Source organism: Mastacembelus armatus, chromosome 24 (assembly GCF_900324485.2).
Source record: "Mastacembelus armatus chromosome 24, fMasArm1.2, whole genome shotgun sequence".
In the NCBI taxonomy this organism is placed as follows: Eukaryota; Metazoa; Chordata; class Actinopteri; order Synbranchiformes; family Mastacembelidae; genus Mastacembelus; species Mastacembelus armatus.
This window is the reverse complement of record NC_046656.1, coordinates 16,687,753-16,707,843: the sequence shown is the minus strand read 5'-3', so window position 1 is coordinate 16,707,843 and position 20,091 is coordinate 16,687,753. Positions and strand designations below refer to the sequence as shown.

The 20,091-nt window shown below is 39.5% G+C and overlaps 1 protein-coding gene across 7 annotated transcripts in view; it reads left to right on the top strand.

Annotated features, from left to right (window-relative positions):
- Nucleotides 1–20,091, top strand: part of lama2 (laminin, alpha 2) — a 138,586-nt gene that overhangs the window by 89,545 nt on the left and 28,950 nt on the right. For 5 of the 7 annotated variants that reach the window (XM_026319504.2, XM_026319501.2, XM_026319502.2 and 2 more), the window contains 13 exons: nt 1,165–1,317; nt 4,544–4,668; nt 4,880–4,966; nt 5,309–5,502; nt 7,892–8,034; nt 8,435–8,533; nt 9,618–9,729; nt 13,324–13,486; nt 16,426–16,504; nt 16,595–16,726; nt 18,536–18,652; nt 18,979–19,142; nt 19,607–19,745. In XM_026319504.2, the coding sequence (XP_026175289.1) occupies nt 1,165–1,317; nt 4,544–4,668; nt 4,880–4,966; nt 5,309–5,502; nt 7,892–8,034; nt 8,435–8,533; nt 9,618–9,729; nt 13,324–13,486; nt 16,426–16,504; nt 16,595–16,726; nt 18,536–18,652; nt 18,979–19,142; nt 19,607–19,745 (1,707 nt within the window). The remainder of the gene's footprint in view (nt 1–1,164; nt 1,318–4,543; nt 4,669–4,879; nt 4,967–5,308; nt 5,503–7,891; nt 8,035–8,434; nt 8,534–9,617; nt 9,730–13,323; nt 13,487–16,425; nt 16,505–16,594; nt 16,727–18,535; nt 18,653–18,978; nt 19,143–19,606; nt 19,746–20,091) is intronic. The other 2 variants (XM_026319503.2, XM_026319505.1) reach the window with 1 other exon arrangement.

Genomic DNA, 20,091 nt, shown 5'->3' with positions numbered 1-20,091 from the left:
ACAGACTGAGAATGTTGGAAAACATGCAGAAAATAACTCTTGTATTAACAAGTGCTCAGAGGAGTGAATGTTTTTTGCCTGCAGCCTTTTTAATGAGAGAATGTAAACATGGAGGTCACCGTCTCAGCTTTTAATCGTATCTCACAACTTTCCAATTTACATTCAGTTCAGAGTTTTAAGCCTTTCAGACTCTCCTGATTTGTATTTTATTTTTGCTTTTCTTAGCCAGGATTAAGCCTCACTGAGCGTCTCCACCACTCGGTAGTGATTTTGTCAAAGCAATTGACTTTCAGCTCCTTCTCCTAAGCCACAGAAAGCATATAGCAGCGAATCAATCTTTAGTTTAATGAGGATTTTGTAGAGACAGTTTATGATACGCAGAAGCAACAGTTCTGGGTAGTTCTGCTGGACAACGGCCCCTGAGAGTGGTTTAGGTATTACTGTGTTAATCTCAAAGGAATACATGAGTTGCCAACAAACTTTTAACTATATTTTTCAACCTCTGTTTCACTTTGTTACTTGTAGTTACTTGTAGTGCACGGAATCACCCATCTGTATTGCATGGAAAAAACATATCAGTGTACATAATTTACAAGCTACAGACACTGTTGAAAATGTGCCAAATGAAAGCCAAATAGCAAACGGTAGCTAAACTTGAAATGTTCAGGTCGTAGAGGGCTTGCTTGACAGATGGCCATTCTATTTGTAGCTGCCGTCGTTGTTAATAAAGTATTTTTAAACGGGCGTTTACTGCTAGCAGAGGGAACAGATGGCTCTTTAAATGGACTCCATTAATTATTACTGAACAGGAGAGAGAGGGAGAAAGAGTTACCTTATATGTGTCTGTGTGTGCACGCGAATGGTGCTGGTATGTGAGGGTGTGAGTATGTGCGTTCAAAAGTTACTGAAGGAAATAACTCTTAATTGTGTATGTATGAGAAGAGAGTGGTCAACAGTTGTCTAGAGAAAGAACAATTAGGGATTAACTATATGTGGCGTAGTCTAGAGTGTATGTGCAATATATCATGCACAGGGTGTGTTAACAATATGAATGTGTTATCAGAACTGGATGTAATGGGGGATTTTCCAGCTGTCTTTCAGGTTTTCTAAATCTCCTCATCTTTTATCATTTCTCCTCTTCCCTCCCTCCCTCTCTTTATGTAGGAGTGTGCTGCAGGTTTTTATCGTCTTCGTGTCGGTTCCCTGGCATCTGCTCCAGCGATCAGAGTGCCCACCGCTGCAGGCATGGGCAGCTGTGTTCAGTGCCAATGCAGTGGGCACTCTTCCACCTGTGATGCTGAGACATCTATATGCCAGGTAAAAGTGTGTGTGTGTGCGTGTGTGAGTGAGAACATTCTGTCGCCGGAGACCTTCATAAAGCCATATGTCAAATAGCTTCTGGAGAATGGAGTGAGGTGAGAGAGGGAAAAGGTGTGTGTGTGTTAGATGTGATGTCAGGTAGTGTAATTAGCCCTGCAATAATTAACAACCCTGGGCCTTTTCATTTTTTGTGTAATTTTCTTTCTTCAGAGTCTAGCCCAAAGCTACGGCCCTACTTATTAGAATGATAGAAGATAAGCTTAGTGAAGGATCTAGGCTACTGGCAAGTAAATCTGATCCTTAAGTTTAAAATAAATCTTAAGTAACTGGTATGGTCAATTCAGGTAAACACTATCACTGTCTATTTATTAGTTGTTGACATTTGCTGTTCAGAAACAAACTACAGGTGTTTTCAGTCTGCATCTTCATTTTAGATAAAAATGCCCCAAAATAGTCACAAAAGAACAAATGGTCTTCCTTCATATTTGTTTAAATTATGTGTTCTTTGCATGTCGCACAGCAACATAACTTTGGATATATGGCTCTTATTAAAACTGTCATTAATGAGGTATAGTATTATTTTTAATGGCAGAGTATTGTGATACCTTCCTAATATTCAGTATACCATGCAACACTACTTGAAAGTGTGTCCCAACACCCTGGACTATTGCTGCTTTCAATATGGATGCCATGTATGTTCCTGTCTCTCTTTGTGTTCTTTACTTTCTAATTATTTTTATTGTTTTTTCTGCAGTTCAACCTCATCTCTTTTATCCAGTTATTTCTTACTTGTTTCTATTGCTTCTTCTCTCCTTCATACACTTCTAATTTACTTTTTTCTGTCACATTCCAGTTCCCTAAATTCTATTCCCTCTCATCTTCAATTATATATTTTTACAACCTTTGTCTTCTCCCCACTATTCTCTCTTTTTGCCTAAATTTTTATTTTCCCCACCCCCCTCTAAACCCTTTCTCACCTCTCCTTGATTTTGCTAGTTTTGTCAATTAGTTTCCCTCGTTTTACTTCTCCTGTTCCATCGTCTCTTATGTTTGATTTCTGTCTGTCTGCCTCCCAGCCATTTTTTCCTTGCCCATTTCCATCTCGCGCTGCATAACAGTGTCATTAGCATTTTCTAACCGAGCAGGCTAAATTGAAAATGCTAAACGAGTTTGTTTCTGTGGTAATTAGTGGTAACGAGGAACACAGGAAGTTAATGGGAATGACTTGCCTCGTTAAGAGGTGACTTCCTGTTGCACTGATTAAAGTTCCAATTCTCAACAAACAAGACGAACACATAAGACAGGACCCTGGGGATTTGAAGAGAAGGGAGATGACTATTTTTTGTGTACAGTATGTAATAATTGTGTGAGTTTACATTATGTGTGCCTGTGTGCTGCTGTCTCTGTGAGGACCATTTTGAGCACAGTTCATGTCAATAAGTGTCATCTTCACACAGATAGGAGTACAGTTATTGTATTGTATTAGATGGATAGATAGATAAATAGATAGTCACCTCCAAGGGAAAATTCTGTAATGTGCATGTTTGTTTGGGTCTGCATTGGTGACAAAATGCTGTTTTAGTGTATACACTGTACATATTGTAAAACAAAATATTTACTGCATATTTATAAATATAATAACATAAGCATAGCTGAAGGTAAGCTTAAAACACCAACACAAAAGTCTTTAAATATGAAAATATTATTTACATTAGTGCATGGTTGTGTCATTGTACCCTTGTGGGTAATTTCTAAACAGGTGAATAAAATCCTGTGAAAATGAGTATTTCAGATGGCCTGCTCTTGAGGAAGGAAGCTTGTTAAACTCTTTGATGTGTAAGTTCACACCTGTCAGTTAACAGCTAGCTGGCCGCTGTTGTGTACGGTCTCACAGCACCTCATCATGTAGGAGTGGGACTAGGCCCAAAAACTATTCATTACTGTGTATGGACGGTTACATTTCCTGTCAGAAATAGTATGGGCAAGATAAAAGGTTACCTGTGTGAAAGCCTAGAATGGTTCAGAAACTGTAGGTGGTGAAAAGAAATGAGTAATGATTTCCCTGCTGCTTCAGTAGACATGCTCAGCACAGCAGAAGCAGTTGTGATCACACTGGGTACTTTCCAGTGACAGTCTGGATGTGTGAAGCTCTTTGCATGTAAAGATAGCAACTGTGCACACATTTTTTTCTGGAAGTCAATAAAAATCATCTTGACTATGACCATTTCCATTTTGTCTCTGTAGAAATCTAAGACTTATCTGTCAGTTGCCAAATATTTTACTATTAGTCTCGGAATTTACCAGCTCGCAGTGAAGCACACCAATGTTCATAAGTGTTATTACCAAAATGTGAGTTAGACTGTCAGCAGGTAATAGCAGTATTTCTATCTTTTTCATATTATGCTCTTCATCTGCTGTCGGTGTAACTCAACCAGTGGTACTGAGATAATTATGTCACCAAATAAAAAAACAAAACAAAAAACAAAGCTCCTCAGTGCCATTTTGTCAATAATGGAGGAGGGGGTGGTTAGTGACCCTGTCTGTCATCTTTTCAATTGCTCATTGTCAAGTTGAGACAATTAGGCACCAACTGCTTAAGAGTTGCAGAAATTTCCTTCAGTCTTTGATTAGAGTATCTGAATGCTTTGATTTCAGCATACATAAACTGGAAAAGATACTTTTTGTGTAGATAGTCCAGATAAACGGTGTAGCTTTTGTTCTGTTAATTAGAAAATTAGCTAGCTTTTCTTAAAAGATATTTTTTTTCTCTCATTGTAGAGCCGCCTACAGTATATTCACAATCCAATTCTATATTAAAACAACTGCACTGTTCTAAAACTCATGCTGGGTGGCAAATGATGGGAAATTAAATGCCCACATCTATGCACAGTCATGGACTATGTTAACAAATGAATGGAAATCAGTGTGTGTGTGTGTTTTTGGGGAGGGGGGGTCCGGCAAATTGTCGGTGGGACGGAGTGAATAGTCAGCGCCCTGCACACCTTCACCTTTGAGCAAGGCACCGGGCCCCCAACTGCTCCCCGGGCACCGCAGCACTGGCTGCCCACTGCTCTGGGTGTGTGTTCACGGTGTGTGTGTTCACTGCTGTGTATGTGCACTTTGGGTGGTAATGGAATTTCCCCATTGGGGGACTAATAAGGGTAATAACTAAACTTAGTGTCTTCACAAATGTAACATCAATCCTGTGTGTTTCTGTGTGTAGAACTGTCGAGACAACACAGAGGGTGATCAGTGTGAACGCTGCTCCCCTGGATTCTATGGAGTGGTCCGAGGTTATCCTGACGACTGTAAACCCTGCGCATGCCCCCTTACCAACCCAGAGAACAAGTAAACTTAATTTTTGTGTTGTTTTTGTTGGATCTCTGCAATCTGAAAGTGTCACATATCGGTCATGTTGTGCCGCATTGTTTCATTCTCTGTAACATTTAGCTGTTCAGCACTTTCAAATGTATACTAAAGTATTTAAAATATTTATATGTTCAATGGAAATCTTTAAACCTACTAATGATTTCTGTGGAAAATGTCTTTCTTGGTATAGTTTCAGTCCTACCTGCGTGGTCGAGGGATTGAATGATTACCGATGTACTGCCTGTCCTGAGGGCTATGAGGGGAAGTACTGTGAGAGGTCAGACGCACTTACAGAAAATCACAAATATTCTCATTGAAAGCAAGAAATAAGTAGATGTCATGAAAGTTTAATGAAACATATGTGCAAGGCTCTGGGACAAAGTCTGTTAGAATAGTAGTTTTTGGAATATTGTAATACAAGGTAGTCTGGTGGCGACTGAGAAAATGTGTGATGTGTATAGATTATGGGAAGTCTCATTACCTTCCTCTTAACTTCCTGTTTGCGCACTTATTCCACCAGCTTCATTGCAAACTTCACTGAAAGTTATGGAAATCTCTAATTGAAAACAATAGTCATTAACTCTTTCCTCCTTCACCATGATTCCCCACCCCTGTCCAGATGTGCCCCTGGTTACCACGGTAACCCACAGATGCCAGGAGGCCAATGCGTGGAGTGTAAGTGTTATTCGTGGGGGGTGTTGCCTGGACCATGTGACCCTGTTACGGGCCAGTGCCGTTGCAAGGCTGGGGTGTTTGGGAAGTCGTGTGACCAGTGCATGGACAAGCATGTGTGTGGACCAGCCGGGATCATCTGTAAGACTAACACACAGCTTTTTGTACATTATTTTTCTACATGCTCCATTTTTCTTTTCTCTTTCCCTCTTTTATTGCTATCATTTGAAATAGAAAATTATGCATTACATTTTTTCCATGGCCTCTTTATGACTTGTCAGACAATCCTCTCTATCTCTTTCTTCTGTTTTCCTAAGTTCCATTCTCTCTGGTGTCTCTCCACCCACCATTGTCACCTGATGTTGTGATTTTTACTTTATTTTGCCAGTGAAATGCAAATAAGCAGTCAGTGCCCCTTTCTCCTGTTGCCATGGGAGACAGGGAATCGTGGCAGGAGTCAGATTCAAGTCATTTAGAAAATAATTTCAATGTCATTTGGAGCTAATTTAAACTTAATATGACCATAATGGCAGGGCCAATTTGGTGCCATTAGCATGTCTAGAGGTAAGTGTATGCACAAGTGAGAATATAGAAGAAAAGGTTGTAAGACAGAGGCTGATGTGAAATTACTGCTGTCAGGTCACAGTGGAAATTGCTTGCTCAGGTCTTCATGTGTTCAGACACAAAGCGTGTGTTCATAAATTGGCAGTCTAAGTGCAGCAGTACACCTTGACACCAAACCGGTCGCCTCTACATCCAGACTATAATCACAAGTCCTGATGGTTTACACAAAGTGGAGTGATCAGACCGCTGTTCACTTGTTGAAGAGTGATTGCACTCTGCCTTTTTCCTGTGCTCTTTTCTCCCATTCTATCAGACACAACTGAGCACTTTGGGAGTCTCAAATGAAGGAAGTGCAGGTAGCTCTCACATCCGCTACATAACATTATTTTCATAGAAATGTACCTAAATTTCAATTGAGACATTGTTATATTTTTTGTTGTTATATTCAGGGTGAACACACCGGAATAGGATCTCAGGATATTCCGAAATACAATATCAATATGCACATAATAAAAATCAGAAGAATCACAACCAAAAATCGTAACCTTAAAACATTTTTTTCCTTTATTTGCACTGGTTGCACTGAAATTTTTGTCATTTTACTTTCATTTTATTTAATTTTTTAGCATACTAACGAATCAGGTTCAACCAAGATGCAATACAATCAAAAGTCTGAACAGTCCCCATTTCTGGAGAAACTGGTCTCTGAGAATAACATCTTTCCATCTTTGACACAGAGACAATCACTCACACTAACATTCATAATTTCAGTGTCACCAATTAACCTAACTGCAACCTGCATGTGTTTGGACTGTGGGAGGAAGCTGGAGAAAAACCCACACAGAATCAGGGAAAGATTTCACACTTTCCTGTCCTAAGAACACATGCACAAGTGTGTATTCCTGCACCTGTGTATTCTGCATGTGTGTGTGGATTTGCAGTGTGAAGCATGATTTTAGCTCTATACAGGATGTAAATATGTGGTGATGGTGCAGTGTAGGTTAAACCACAGTTCAGATTGCATTTGACTCTATTTAAGTTCAGGTTCTGTACCACTGTAACAGTCAAGATTCAAAACAAATTCAAAGGTCATATCATCACAAAAAGACTTATAGAAGATGTTCTTATCTTATAAAGGATTTATAGAATAGGATCCAAGAATCTGTGGCGAAATTTGTGTATCTTACCACAGACAGACAACCCACCTACACCTCAAAGAGCAGACAGTGATGGAAGTGAGGCTTTTTATAAAATAATCGCACTTTGTACCTGTGTAGTACAGGATGTTTTCAAACTGTGTGTACAAATCTTATTCACTGGGATTCTTTAATGGCTTGGATGTGACAAACAGCCATTTATTCCCACATAGAATGTATTGTAGATTTATTGTGTGTGTGTACGTGCGTGTGACTGTGTGAATGCATTGGTGTATTTGTGTACTTTGGTTTTGTCAGAGATTGATAGAGTAGAAACTGTTTATATTTTATTTAATTTATCTTTGATTTCCCTTGTCAGAAATTTTAATTTCTGCAATAAATCAGCCTTGAGCTATAGAAGGGAAAAGAAATTCACATACACTCAATACTGAAAAGTGTGTGTGAGAGAGTGTTTTTAGCCTGCAGTGTATGCTCATAATAGGTGCTTTTTGCCTCCCTGTGCTGAATTTCATGCATCAGCGGCCTTGTCTTTCTGATGCCAGAGTCACTTAAACACAAACACAAGCAGTCACCATGATCACAAAAAAAGCATCCAGGCACATTCGGCTGGAAAATGTACACATGTATGACCTTGTTTCTTCATGTTATTTCTGTCTGCCAAGTCAAAACTCAGAAACTGCCTCAAATACTCAGTATGTACACAGACTCACATACACACACGAAACAAAATTGGCCGTAAACCTCTCAAATTGACTTAGCTGCTCTCGTTACATATGAGCTGATGTCTAGCTTTGTGTTTGTTTGTGTAGCTTGTGATGACGAGTGCTCAGGTTTGTTGATCAGTGATATGGACCGGCTGTATCGCATCATCACCGATGTCACTCTGACCACACCCCTCCCACCACCGTACAAGATGTTGTACCGCTTTGAGAACATGACAGAGGAACTGAAGGTAAAAAAATAAAATAAAAGTCTGCCTCTGAGTGCCTTAAAAGGATGTTTTCAATTGTTTTTTAACTTTCAGTTGATTTAAGATCATCAAATCACTATTGGCTAAGCCCCGCCCCACTTAGGTAATGAAGCTACACCTGTTGTCTTCCACTCTGCCATGGCACATAGGAGCTAATTAAGTATATTATAAAATCTAATATCTATACATTATGTCCATACAGTTTTTACTTGTGACATAACAGTATATTGTGTTTTATCAGATATGTTTTCTGTTCGTCCCTTCTACCCTCATGTGCTCATCTACAGCATGGAGCCAGACAGTTCAAAAGCCTTGCCCTGGGCTAAAATGTGTCAGACATTTCTTTCTGTAATTCCTTCCTCTCTCTGTTTTTATCCTGCAGCACATGTTGTCGCCTCAGAAAACTCCGGAGCGATTACTTCAACTGGCCGACTCAAACCTGGGATCACTTGTTGTTGAGATGGACCAGCTACACAGCAGGGTACAGACACTTTTTGGCTCGATTTTAGTCAGACTCATTGCCTGTCTTCCTCTGTCTCTTTATCTTTCTTTCCTCCTCTTTCTCTGTCTGTCTGTGACATAATGAGATGGTGCAAACACAGACAGGGGCAGGGAGTGGGATCATAGTTTAAGGCAACTCTTATCTACAAAGAACAGCAAAGGCACAAGTCTAGTCAGTTGTACAACAAGCTGTGCATCAGAAAAACTATTCTATCCGGTTCTGCTGGTAAGCTGTTTGGCATAAAAGCAGTACATCAACAAACTCACCCTCTTTTCTAATAGGCTGATTATCAGAGGTACTTTTAGAAGGATCTGTGACACACCTTAATCAATCAGGGGAAAAAAAATGAATGTACCATTTACTAGGACTGTTTAGTCTTCAGAATGAAAAATCATTATAATACATTGGGCTTCTTGATACTACACAAATTATTGTAGCAATATGCAACATGTAAACACAAAGCAAGTAATAAAAGCCACATCAGGGTTACCTTTAAGATGAGACCTCTAGGATTAGGAGTTAACCAAAATAGAAAAACACATCCACAAGTGCCAAGTGAAGACAAATAACACTCACATTCATGCTGTCATGCTAGACCCTTTTAGAGAATGGGGCCTTGACATTTGTTGACAGCAATGCTATCACCCACACCTAATCACACACATACTCACACACAACATCCACAATAATAAACCATGGTCTTGTCAAATCACAACAATAATGACCTGTATTCTATATGTGCCTGTGTTAAATTGACTGTTTTTGTTTTCATGTCTATCAAGCTCATCCACTACTTGTTTTCCTGGTCCTCTGTTTGTGTGTATGCTGGTGTGCTATTGTCTGAGGATGTGTTCTCTTTTTAAGTCAATAATTTATCTATCTCTGTGTATGTAGGGGCATGTAAGTGTACATGTAGGTCACAAAAACAAAAGGCAGACTGACTGAAACAACTGCGCACATTGAATCAGATTACCTGTCGGTCCTTTTCCTGCCGAAGTCAGATGTTGACTTACTGAACACTTGTTTATTATTTTATACCTTGTGTGTATCTTTGTGTGTGTAGGCCACCAAGGTGTCTGCTGATGGAGAACAGGTTGAAGATGATGCTGACAGGATTCATAAACGAGCTAACGACCTGGAGCAGTTCATCAGGGATACGTTGCTGGGAGCTAGAGGTAGCAGAAACACACACCACTCTACTGCCTTTTTACTGGCTCCTTTTACTGCCAACTGGGATTTCAGGGCTTATCTGTCCATTGTCTCACCAGTTTAATCTATCATTGCAATATATTACATTATATTAAATGTAAGGGATCCCTGTGGGAAATTTAGGTTATTATATTAGAGGAGAATATGATATATAAAAATATGAAACAGTAACAAAATAAGCTGATGAGATGAATTATATTGACAGATCATATTAAAAAGCAAATATTAAATAGAGATGTAGCATATTTAGAAAGATGAAGAAGAAACACCAATCACCTCTATCAAGACTAGTTTGTGTTAGTATCACAACCCCCCCCCCCCAAAAAAACCCAGAACTGTTTTATTGCAGCCTGTATTTGTCAATTTAAGGCCCATCTTTGAAGTAGAAAAAGATTTTGATCAATCCTACCTTTTTTTTGTTAGCTTACTCTTGGAAAACTGGGTTCAAACACTGGCTGGCAACCAGGGGATGGTGCTCAGTGCCAGCTGCTGGTGCAAAGTGTTGCCTGAACAATAAAAATGGATCCAGCAGGCTGTGGTGTCACTAACCATGATGATAAAGAGTCACCCACAAAGATAATAGGGTGCAGTTACTCAGTGTGTTCTGTTCTGCAACTACTTGCCAGCACCTATTGCCCTGGTAGGATGGCTGGGTGCAGCAACAGGGGAAATACAAACTAGTGTTTGAACAGTTTTCAGGTATGAAGTAACACAGATACTGTAACAGCATTAGTGTAACAAAATGAAACTGACTATAGGCAAGAAAACTACCTTATCAAATATTTGTGATTTATTTTTTCTGTAAGTTGAAGTCACATTCATCATCAACAAAAGAAGCTTTTTCATCAATGTTTAATACAGTCCTACAGCAGAATACTATGCTCCCGCTGTTGTAAAACATGTTCGAAGAGTCAGAGTTTTCTGGTACAGTCCAGATGGTTCACTCTGTCAGTGGCAACTTCATACAGAGTCCTCTCTCTCTTTCTCTGCATGTATAACTACAGTACAGTTGGAAGTAGTTGTTTGCTTCAGCTTCAGTCCTTTCAGCAGTGGAGCTACAGGATCTCCTTCAGCAGACACAGCAGTGGATGTGACCACTTTTGATGTGTTTTTCTCCTTTGACATCTCAGTCACAATTCTTAAACATGCAACACTGGAGGAGGGTGTAACTGAAGACCAAAGGGGGTTTTAGAGCTTAAAACTATTTCTGATGAAAGTCTCTTCCTTTGTACTACAGAAATGTACAAAATATCTGGTGATGTTTGTTCTAATCATAGTCTACCCATTTTCCAGTGTCTGGCCCTCTGTTCAGTCTTTCAATATGTGCTCCTTTCATAATGTTAAGGCTAAACAACCAGTGTATGTTTATAGAATTGGTCATTATGTATGAGTTTTTCAGTAATGTCTGCATCTCGTTCCAGCTTTAAATCACTTAACCCTGGTCAGCTCTAATTGAGTTCTAAATAAATAAATTTCATGAACACCCCCATATATGTTTGCTGCTGAGATGAGAGATGAGAAGAAAGTTACCAAACTGCACATTCTGACTGGCTGTGATGAAACTGTCCTCTCCTTGTTGTTGCTCTGAGCTCTCTGTCCCTCTCCCTAATTACAGTGGGATTGTGTGTGTGTGTCTGTTTGTGTGTGTGTGTCTGTATGTGTGTGTGTTTGAGAGAGAGAGTGTTGTAGCTCACTGGGTGATTGAGCGTAGCAATTAGAGACTTAATTAGTGGCTATCACAAACACACACATACGCACACCACATACACAAAAGCTAATGTAGCTGTGCACATATTCATATAACTGTGCATGCACAGAGTGCCATACACAGACACCGCACACACATAATGAGGCAAGAAAATACTGTACACACTTTCCTCAGTGTGTGTGCCCCTGTTTACTAGATACCATAATATGATTCCATCCACGTTTTAAGTGTTTAATTGGCTTTTAAATCCCACTATGTAATTATATGGCTTTGACACACACACACACACTTAGAGACTCATTGGCACTCATACACACATGCACACATACAAATACAGCATGCATGCACCGACACACATGCAGTACAGCTGTTCATTAGCATGATGGCTTTAGTTCTGGCTTGGGTCTAATCACATCATGTTTACATTTCAAATGAGAGGAAATACTGCATTGCCACAACCCCTCACACACACACTCATACGTATAGGCCACACACACACAATTTAAGTTTGCACCTCTTTTAATCATAAAACCTTTACATTTTGACGAGAGAGGAACACATCATCACTAACAGAAACAAACATCTGCATGCACGCACACGTCATGGAAATGTACAGCAGACAGTTTCTTCTGTTTTGCTCTTGCACAGACAGATACACATACACACTCCTCATTAAGTTCCAGCAGTTTGAGTATTATTCAAATGTGCCTTGGAGTGTTTTAGTGTAGTTTCATCACTGATTGGTTTGAGATTTCACTGCCTTTAATTTGATAAAAGCAGGGCAAACATGAAGTGTGCCAAAATCACTGGCTTTGACTGATGTTAAACTGTGTGTGTGTGTCTCTGTGTGTGTGTGTGTGTGTGCGCGCGCATGTGCGTCTGTCTGACACTCTGGTGTCTGTGTTTAAATGAGTGAAGATCAAACTGTGAGTTTGTCTTACTTTCTGTTTGAACCACAAAGTTGAACCATGAAGTTGACACACGAGTGCAGCACAGAGGCAGGATGACATCAGCGCTGTACTGTTGGCATCTGCACTGTAATTATGTACAGTATTAACTGATCTCTATCTAGTCTGTTGTTATATGTAGAGATCTCTTTCTGTGCCAGTGTTGATCCCACTGTTGTGGTTTACAGCATTCATGTATTTTATATTATAATATTGTCTTTGAATTTTTTAACTTTATGTCCAACTTTTTCCTCCTGTTATGTGTGTAACCTATATAAAAATATAAAATATATTGTGAACTAAGTAGGCAAGCTGTTAGCTGTGTATGTCCTTCAGACTAGAACTGGGGTGTCCAATCCTCTTCCTCTGCCCTGCTTCTTTTTCCAACTCTCCCTGCCCTATTCACTGCTGATCACCTGGATCAGGTGTGTTCAGCCAGTCAGTTGAAAACTACCAATTTACGTTGTCTTCTCCATTTACATCCTCATCTGGGAAAGTATCTTCCATGAATTTCATGAATTCATTATATGAAGGATTTCTCATAGTGATCGCACAGAGAATCAGAACTTAGATCTGCAGCTCTTTCTTAAGCTTATTCTTTTCAGTTGTGTGTCCTAAACGTTTACTGACTTCTGATAAATTAGCTATGTACTACTTACCTTACAAAGTTAGAAACTACCTTAGAGAAACAGTTGATCGTCTGATACCTTAAGAACCAATAGAAAACTAAAGAACAAAAACTTTAACTTTTTTTTAAAGTCCTCTGTCCCAATGTCATCAAAATGTCTATTAATGCAGCTAATTTGAACTCTTTTTCAGACGATGACCGAATATACTTGGTGCAACAACATGAACTGAATGTGTGCAACTATAGTATCTTCACAGTGGTTTATCTGTGTGCCCAGATCTCCAGTGGAAGGCTGCTGAGTTGAACCAGACTCTCTCGCGGAAAGATGGAGCTCCAGACAAAAGCTTGAAGGAAATGAAGGAGGAGATCCAGGCCATGCTAGCTGAGATGAGAAAAAGACATCTGGGAGGGAAAAAGAGCATTGCTGAGGAGGAACTGGAGTATGAATACACACACACACACACAGACATTTATGTATATACATACACATACAGGTCATGCATCTCTCTCCCACTCACAACAAAAACACAGATTTTGCAAAAACATTGTAAACAGACTAGTCTTTGTTTCAGACACACACATTTCTGAGCATGCACACATGCATAGTGAGCAGACCATAGGTTTAGATGTAAAAATATGCCAAGAAGAATGTTGGAGACAGAAAAAAATGAGGATGTGCTCTTGTGCACTTGTTGGTATTATTGGTGTATGTTTGTGTGTTGTTGAAAGTTTTGATTAGTGTTTCTGTTTTAAGTGTTGTGGGCTCATTTGACCAGAGGCAGAAATCTTCCCATGTAACCACACGTTTTTAACTTACTAAGGTGTTTTGTTTGTTACTGTTTTTGTGTCTCTGTATGCTAGTGCATTAACCTTTTGTATCTTAGATTGGCTTTTTATACCTGTTGGGATTTAATGCCACTTATCCAGGTGCTTGTTTGTTGTTCCCCACTGGAGGTTTTAACTTAAAAAAGTTCCATCTGCATTCTATATATAATTCCAGCTGTATTATGGTTGGTTAAAGTCCAATTGATTTTTATTTCATGCAGAAGTAAATGTAATGCAGTGGACGCCTGGAAAAGTTGAAAAGAAAAAACACCCTACCACAAAAAATGGTTGTGTGTAAAGGAGGCATGGTTTGTAGCAGTCGGTTAAGTCATGCAAAATCATTGCTGCTTTAATATTTTTAGTTCTTTAATTTCGCAATTTGTTTTTGTCGACACAGGAGACATCAAGCTTCCGCAGACGGTCTGATTGCTACACATCCTAAAGCCATGACTTTCTGCTGATGTTTTAACCAAGTGTTTCTCACTTTGCCACTCTCATTCACTTTCTCTCTCTCTCTCTCTCTGAAGGCACTTAATAGAATAAGTAATTTACTCTCTTCATCTCTTCTTTCTCCCCCTCCCCTGTCTGTCTTTCAGCAGTAAATGTTGACGAGGTCGATGAGTTAATTAAAAGTATCGCCGTAGGGGCAGAAGCAGTGAGAGGCATAAAGACACAAAGAACGTGTAGTGAGAAGGAAAGTCACAGAGGGAGAGGGGAACAGATGGACACAGAGTTGTGTTGGGAGTGCATGGGAAAAAGAAAGACAAAGAGAAATTGCTGCTGCCATGGAATGACTAGTCTGTCAGTCTGTGGTTGATTATTTGATTGAACCCTGAAGGGAGATTTCAACCAGAGCAGCAGAGAAAAACACAATAATAAATGTAATAAGGATGCCTCAGCAAAGCAAAAAACTGGCACAGTTATATAATTTTATTTCTTCACATTTTTACATATTTTCAGTGTGCTGTTAGCCGATGAAAAGTTTGCATACATTTTTATACATATACCGTGTTGTGTATTGCAGTGTTGTATAGTCAGCTGGGAAATGGTTAGAGAACCTTACCATTTGTTTTTTTTTTTTTAAACTTGGTTATATTCTGTCATCTTTTTCTTGCTGTTCCCCATAGGGTTCATTAAAGTCTGATCCAATCCACTTACCTTTCATATATGCCCCAAAACTGTATGAAATTGTCCTCTGAGTGATCGCAACTGCAGGGCGCTGGATCCTTGTTGTCTTAATTAATGCACAAGGTGAAAAATAAGGCTCATTAAGGGATGTTTGGAAACATATGGTTACTGAACTTTTTTAAATACTTGCAAAGTGAGTAGGCTTTCCAAAAACATGTCTGGCTTTCCAAAAACTCATTTCAAAGTATAATAACTAAAGGTTGCATTGCAAATCTTGACAGGCAGATCAAATAAAGTAAAGGCTGCGCAGGTTCAAGCCGTCAACTCAAGCCTGCCGCAACATACAGACAAATTTATTTGTTCTCGATCAGCTGTACTCAGGATGAAAAGCGGGGACACATTTTCACAGAATCCCCTGGAAGTCATTGCACTTGGTTGTGCTTGAAGTGACAAAAATTGCTTGTCATCTTCACACAGCCAGCCAATCATTGCATGAAGTGGGTGTGAATATTGGCTTGTTGGGGAATTGTTGGCCATAGCCTGTTCAATTCAGACATCAGGTGTTGGGTGGTGATGGTTTCCAGAGCTGTTCAACCATCTGGCCAACAGTTGTGCAAATTATTGTCCCTGTTTTCAGTGGTGGTTCCTTTGCTGCTTTGCTGACTGCTGTTCATTTAGCATTCGTAAGTCTACTCGTGAAGATGTGGGTATCCTGTTATTATTTCCCAATCTCATCTGTACTTAGCTTGACACGTTCTTGTGGGGAGTGACACAGTTGCAGCCTGCATGCCAATAATCAGAATTAGTTGACTATAGTCGAGGTGACATCAGCATAGCAGTTATTGAGAATAATTTACGAAATGCCCCTTTATACAAAGTCTGACTGTTTAAAGTTCTTTCTTATGGTACTTGAACTTGTAGTACTTTGTAATGGCAACTCTGGGAATAAGTGGAATTAAGATGCAAAATTCATACTTTTAGAATATATTTATCACATAAACTGATAGAACCCAAGTCTGTGCTGAGTAGGTTTTAGTCGTCTTCTCTGCCAGTTTTATCAGTTTTATTAGTACAACAAGCCATGCTACAGTGTCCCTTCATCTGCCCATCCAGTGACACAGACACATTAGTTTGGTGATATTTGAATTTACACTGCTGCATTTTAATCTCACTTAGCCTGAAGGGTCAATAAAAGAAAATCTGCTATTTCATTCCAGTATTTTAAATGTAGTCATATGGAGTGATATTGTCTTCGCACTAGGAGAGGCTCTGTCACGCATCAAATTAACGTTCTTCTTCTCCCTCTCTGTGAAATGTTGCATTTACATATACTAACTTATTCCAGTGTCCAGTGTTGTGAGACCTATAAATAACCCTGTGCTTAAAGTGAGCAAAATGTAAATCTTTCTCCCTCTTCTCCTTCCAGCCTCGCGGAGGAGTTGTATCAGAAAGTAAAGCGATTGTTTGGCGACCCACATCAGTCCACAGAAGACATGAAAGCAGAGGTTATTATAACTTTTAATCTTTTCTCTTTTGTCCTTAAATGTCCCTGAATTAATGACATTAACTTAATGCCTCCCCATCTGCTTGCTAAGATAAAAGGAAAGCTCTCAGACCACGAGGCGAAGCTCCAAGAGGCCCAGGACCTACTCCATTCAGCCCAGGGAAGAACGAGGCAGGCTGGTTCACTGGCTGAACAAAACCTAGCTAACCTTACAGCCCTAGAGGTACAGTCAGACACAGATGCACATAGTGTAATTAACTGCTATTCAAGTAATTTACCTTTTGTTTACTCAAGCAACACATGACCAAGTATACTTAGGGCAACATATGTCTAATGCTTTCTTTGCAATTACAGTGTTCATGTAAGCTCTTGTGGTCTTTGTTCTGTTTGCTCCTCCTAAACAGCTCATCCCCAGCTTCAAGTTAACATCCACATGTACAATAGGTTGTTCTTATCACTCCCCAAACTCACTCTGTACTGTGATGTCATATACTTAAAAAAACAACCAAAGCAAAATGTGATTGCACTGCAGATCTGTGCAGAATATAGGTAATCAGAACTTGCAGCAGCTCACACAGGAGCCGATTTAGCACTCATAAGATAAGATAAACTTTATTAATCTCTGAAGGGAAATTCAGGGAGCTGACTTATTGATCCCTTTTCCTGATGGCAGCTGGTTTGGAAAATAAAACACTTGAACTGACTGAAGATGTTAACATTTTACATAAAATCCACACATGAAACCAGCCTTCTGAGCTTCTCTGAACACTGCATATTTTGGTTTGTACACACAGACAAGCATGTTCCAGTTTTTGATATGGGTAGTGATAATGACACTTACCAGTATTTATTTTTTTCAAAACCTTTTATGCCATTTTATAGCAATTTTTTGTACAGAAGAGAATCATTACTTGAAGGAAGGTTCTAAGATTGTGGTTTTCTACTTACCACATTGTAACATCCACACTGACCTCATCAAGGTAGCAGATTTCACCTACATTTCTTGTAGCTTGGAAACATGCTTCTGAACTGTGGTTGAAATATTTAATAACTAAAGAAGAGTTGGTATGACCACATAATCAAATGGTTTCAGTTTCAAAATAGTAGACACAGTTGAACTGGATTTTTAATGTATTATCCCATATTTATTAAAGGTTCTTTATTTTTAACTATCCAGTTCAATTCAATTCAATTCAATTTTATTTGTATAGCGCCAAATCACAATACAAATCATCTCAAGGCACTTTACAAAAACTAAAACTAAAAACCCAACAATTCCCTTATGAGCAAGCACTTGGTGACAGTGGAGAGGAAAAAACTCCCTTTAACGGAAGAAAAAAACCTCCAGCAGAACCGGGCTCAGTTTGGGCGGCCATCTGCCTCGACCGGTTGGGGTGAGTGGATAGAGCAGAGAGAAAAGAACAGCAACAATAAACAACAAATAGACACTGCAAGTTGGTGGGGCCAGTAACTGCACATCAGCGATAAACAGCTCCAGGACCAGGGACACCTGCAGAAGGTACAGAGAGAGAGAGAGAGAGAGAGAGAGAGGGAGGGAGAGAGCACAAACTAGGGGAGAAAGAGAGCACAAGGTTAGTAACATTCAATGGTGGAATATACATGAGGTGGGAGAGAGGGAGGGGGGGGGGGGGGGGGAGCTCAGTGCACCGATGGTCCTCGGGCAGTCTAGGCCTATAGCAGCATAACTAACTAAGGGATGGTTCAGGGTTGCCTGAAGCCAGCCCTAACTATATGCTTTGTCAAAGAGGAAGGTTTTAAGTCTAGCCTTAAAAGTACAGAGTGTCTGCCTCCTGAACCCAGGCTGAGAGCTGGTTCCACAGGAGAGGAGCTTGATAGCTAAAGGCTCTGCCTCCCATTCTGCTTGTGGCAGTTGTGTGCCTGTTTTTGGATTTTTATGCCACACCATACTGATGGATGAGGGTATATTTTCTCCTGTTTAAAGTGATCTCACAAATGTTATTGCACAGTCACACAACACTGTACTGTATGTAACTTTCTTTTTTTCTTGCAGAGGAAGCATTCTGCGGTCAGTGGGGTGAAACAGGAAGCACAGGAGGTCCTTGGAGAAGGAGAACATCTACTTGGAGAAGCAAACCAGCTTTCAGACAACATCAATAAAGAGATAGAGGTGTTTAAGTCAACTCCTGAAAGTCTTTAAAACCATAGACTACTGCTGAATATTCTGTCCAACATGAACTTTGTCTTTGGCATCAGAACAGAGGACTTTGTAGGAGTATACAGAAGATCTCTGTATTTTGACTTTGTAGCTTTGCTCTCCTTGCTATTTACATAATTTTATTGGAATGAAATGCTTCATTGATACATAAAATAATCAGTAAGGCTATTACCAAAAATACTACCGCAAACAATTTGAATCATACAGTCTTTTTTTCCACAATCTCAACATTACCAAGCAAGATGAGCAGAGCCTCTGGTTCCTCTCTCTATCTGTAGGCCCTGCAGGAGATGGAAACAGAGCTGGGTTCTCTTCATAATCAGCTGGATGATAAAGTCAGTCATCTCACCAGTGGTTTGAGTGATGGCAGCTTGGCCAATCATGTTTACAATGCAGAGGAACACGCTAAGCAGCTGAGCGAATCGGCTGCCATTCTAGATGGGTAAATATAAACAGTTACCTACTGATGTGTAACTAAAGCATGTTGGGTCTAGATAGGAATGAAACTAGCAGATGATTAATCAAGCAGGTTGAGAGACAATATTTTTTTTAGTCAGTTTATAATTTATTTACTTGTTTACAGTTTCTCAATTGGTGTTTTTTTTTTCATGTTCTGCTACAGTAAATTCAAGAAACACTAAACTGCAATTGGTTAATGTCACTGTTTTTCAGATTTGACAGTTTGAAAGACTGACAAATGAGACAAAATAACATTTTAAATACATGTATTAAACAAAGACCAAAAACAACAAAGCAAAATCTTACTGTCCACTGTGTGTATTAGAGGTGTCGCCAGGGTTAAAAGTGTTGTCTCAGGAATTTTTACTACTTAAATGTGTGTAAAGATAACACAAGAAAAATAACAAAGTGAAATCCATTTCTCTCTTGTCCTGTCTTTCCTCACAGTATTTTGGCAGATGCGAAAAATCTCTCCTTCAATGCAACAGCTGCGTTCAAGGCCTACAGTAACATTAAAGGAAATGTTGATGCAGCAGAGAAAGAGGCAAAGGCAGCCAAACAGAGTGCAAATGAGGCACTGACACTGGTAAGAGGTCACATGATGTATATCAACATGCTTAATACTTCAGAATAGCTAATAGTAGCTTGTTCCTGCCCCAATATTTTTAATATGTTATCTGTTAATTAGTCCTGTGTCTTATTGATCTCCACTCACATGTTTTTGTAAATAACAAATGTTCTCTTCAAAAAGCTTGAACAGGTATTTTTGTGTTATATGTAATCCACCTAACATTTAAGTACTGCATTCATACTGTACATACCAAGTACAACCCTTTTAGCAGTCCAGATCAGGAAAGTGTACTTTCAGCAAAAGGTGTAGTGTTTGTGTTTGTCTGTCTTGCATGCGGTAACAGAAATGTAAGCTTAGGCTG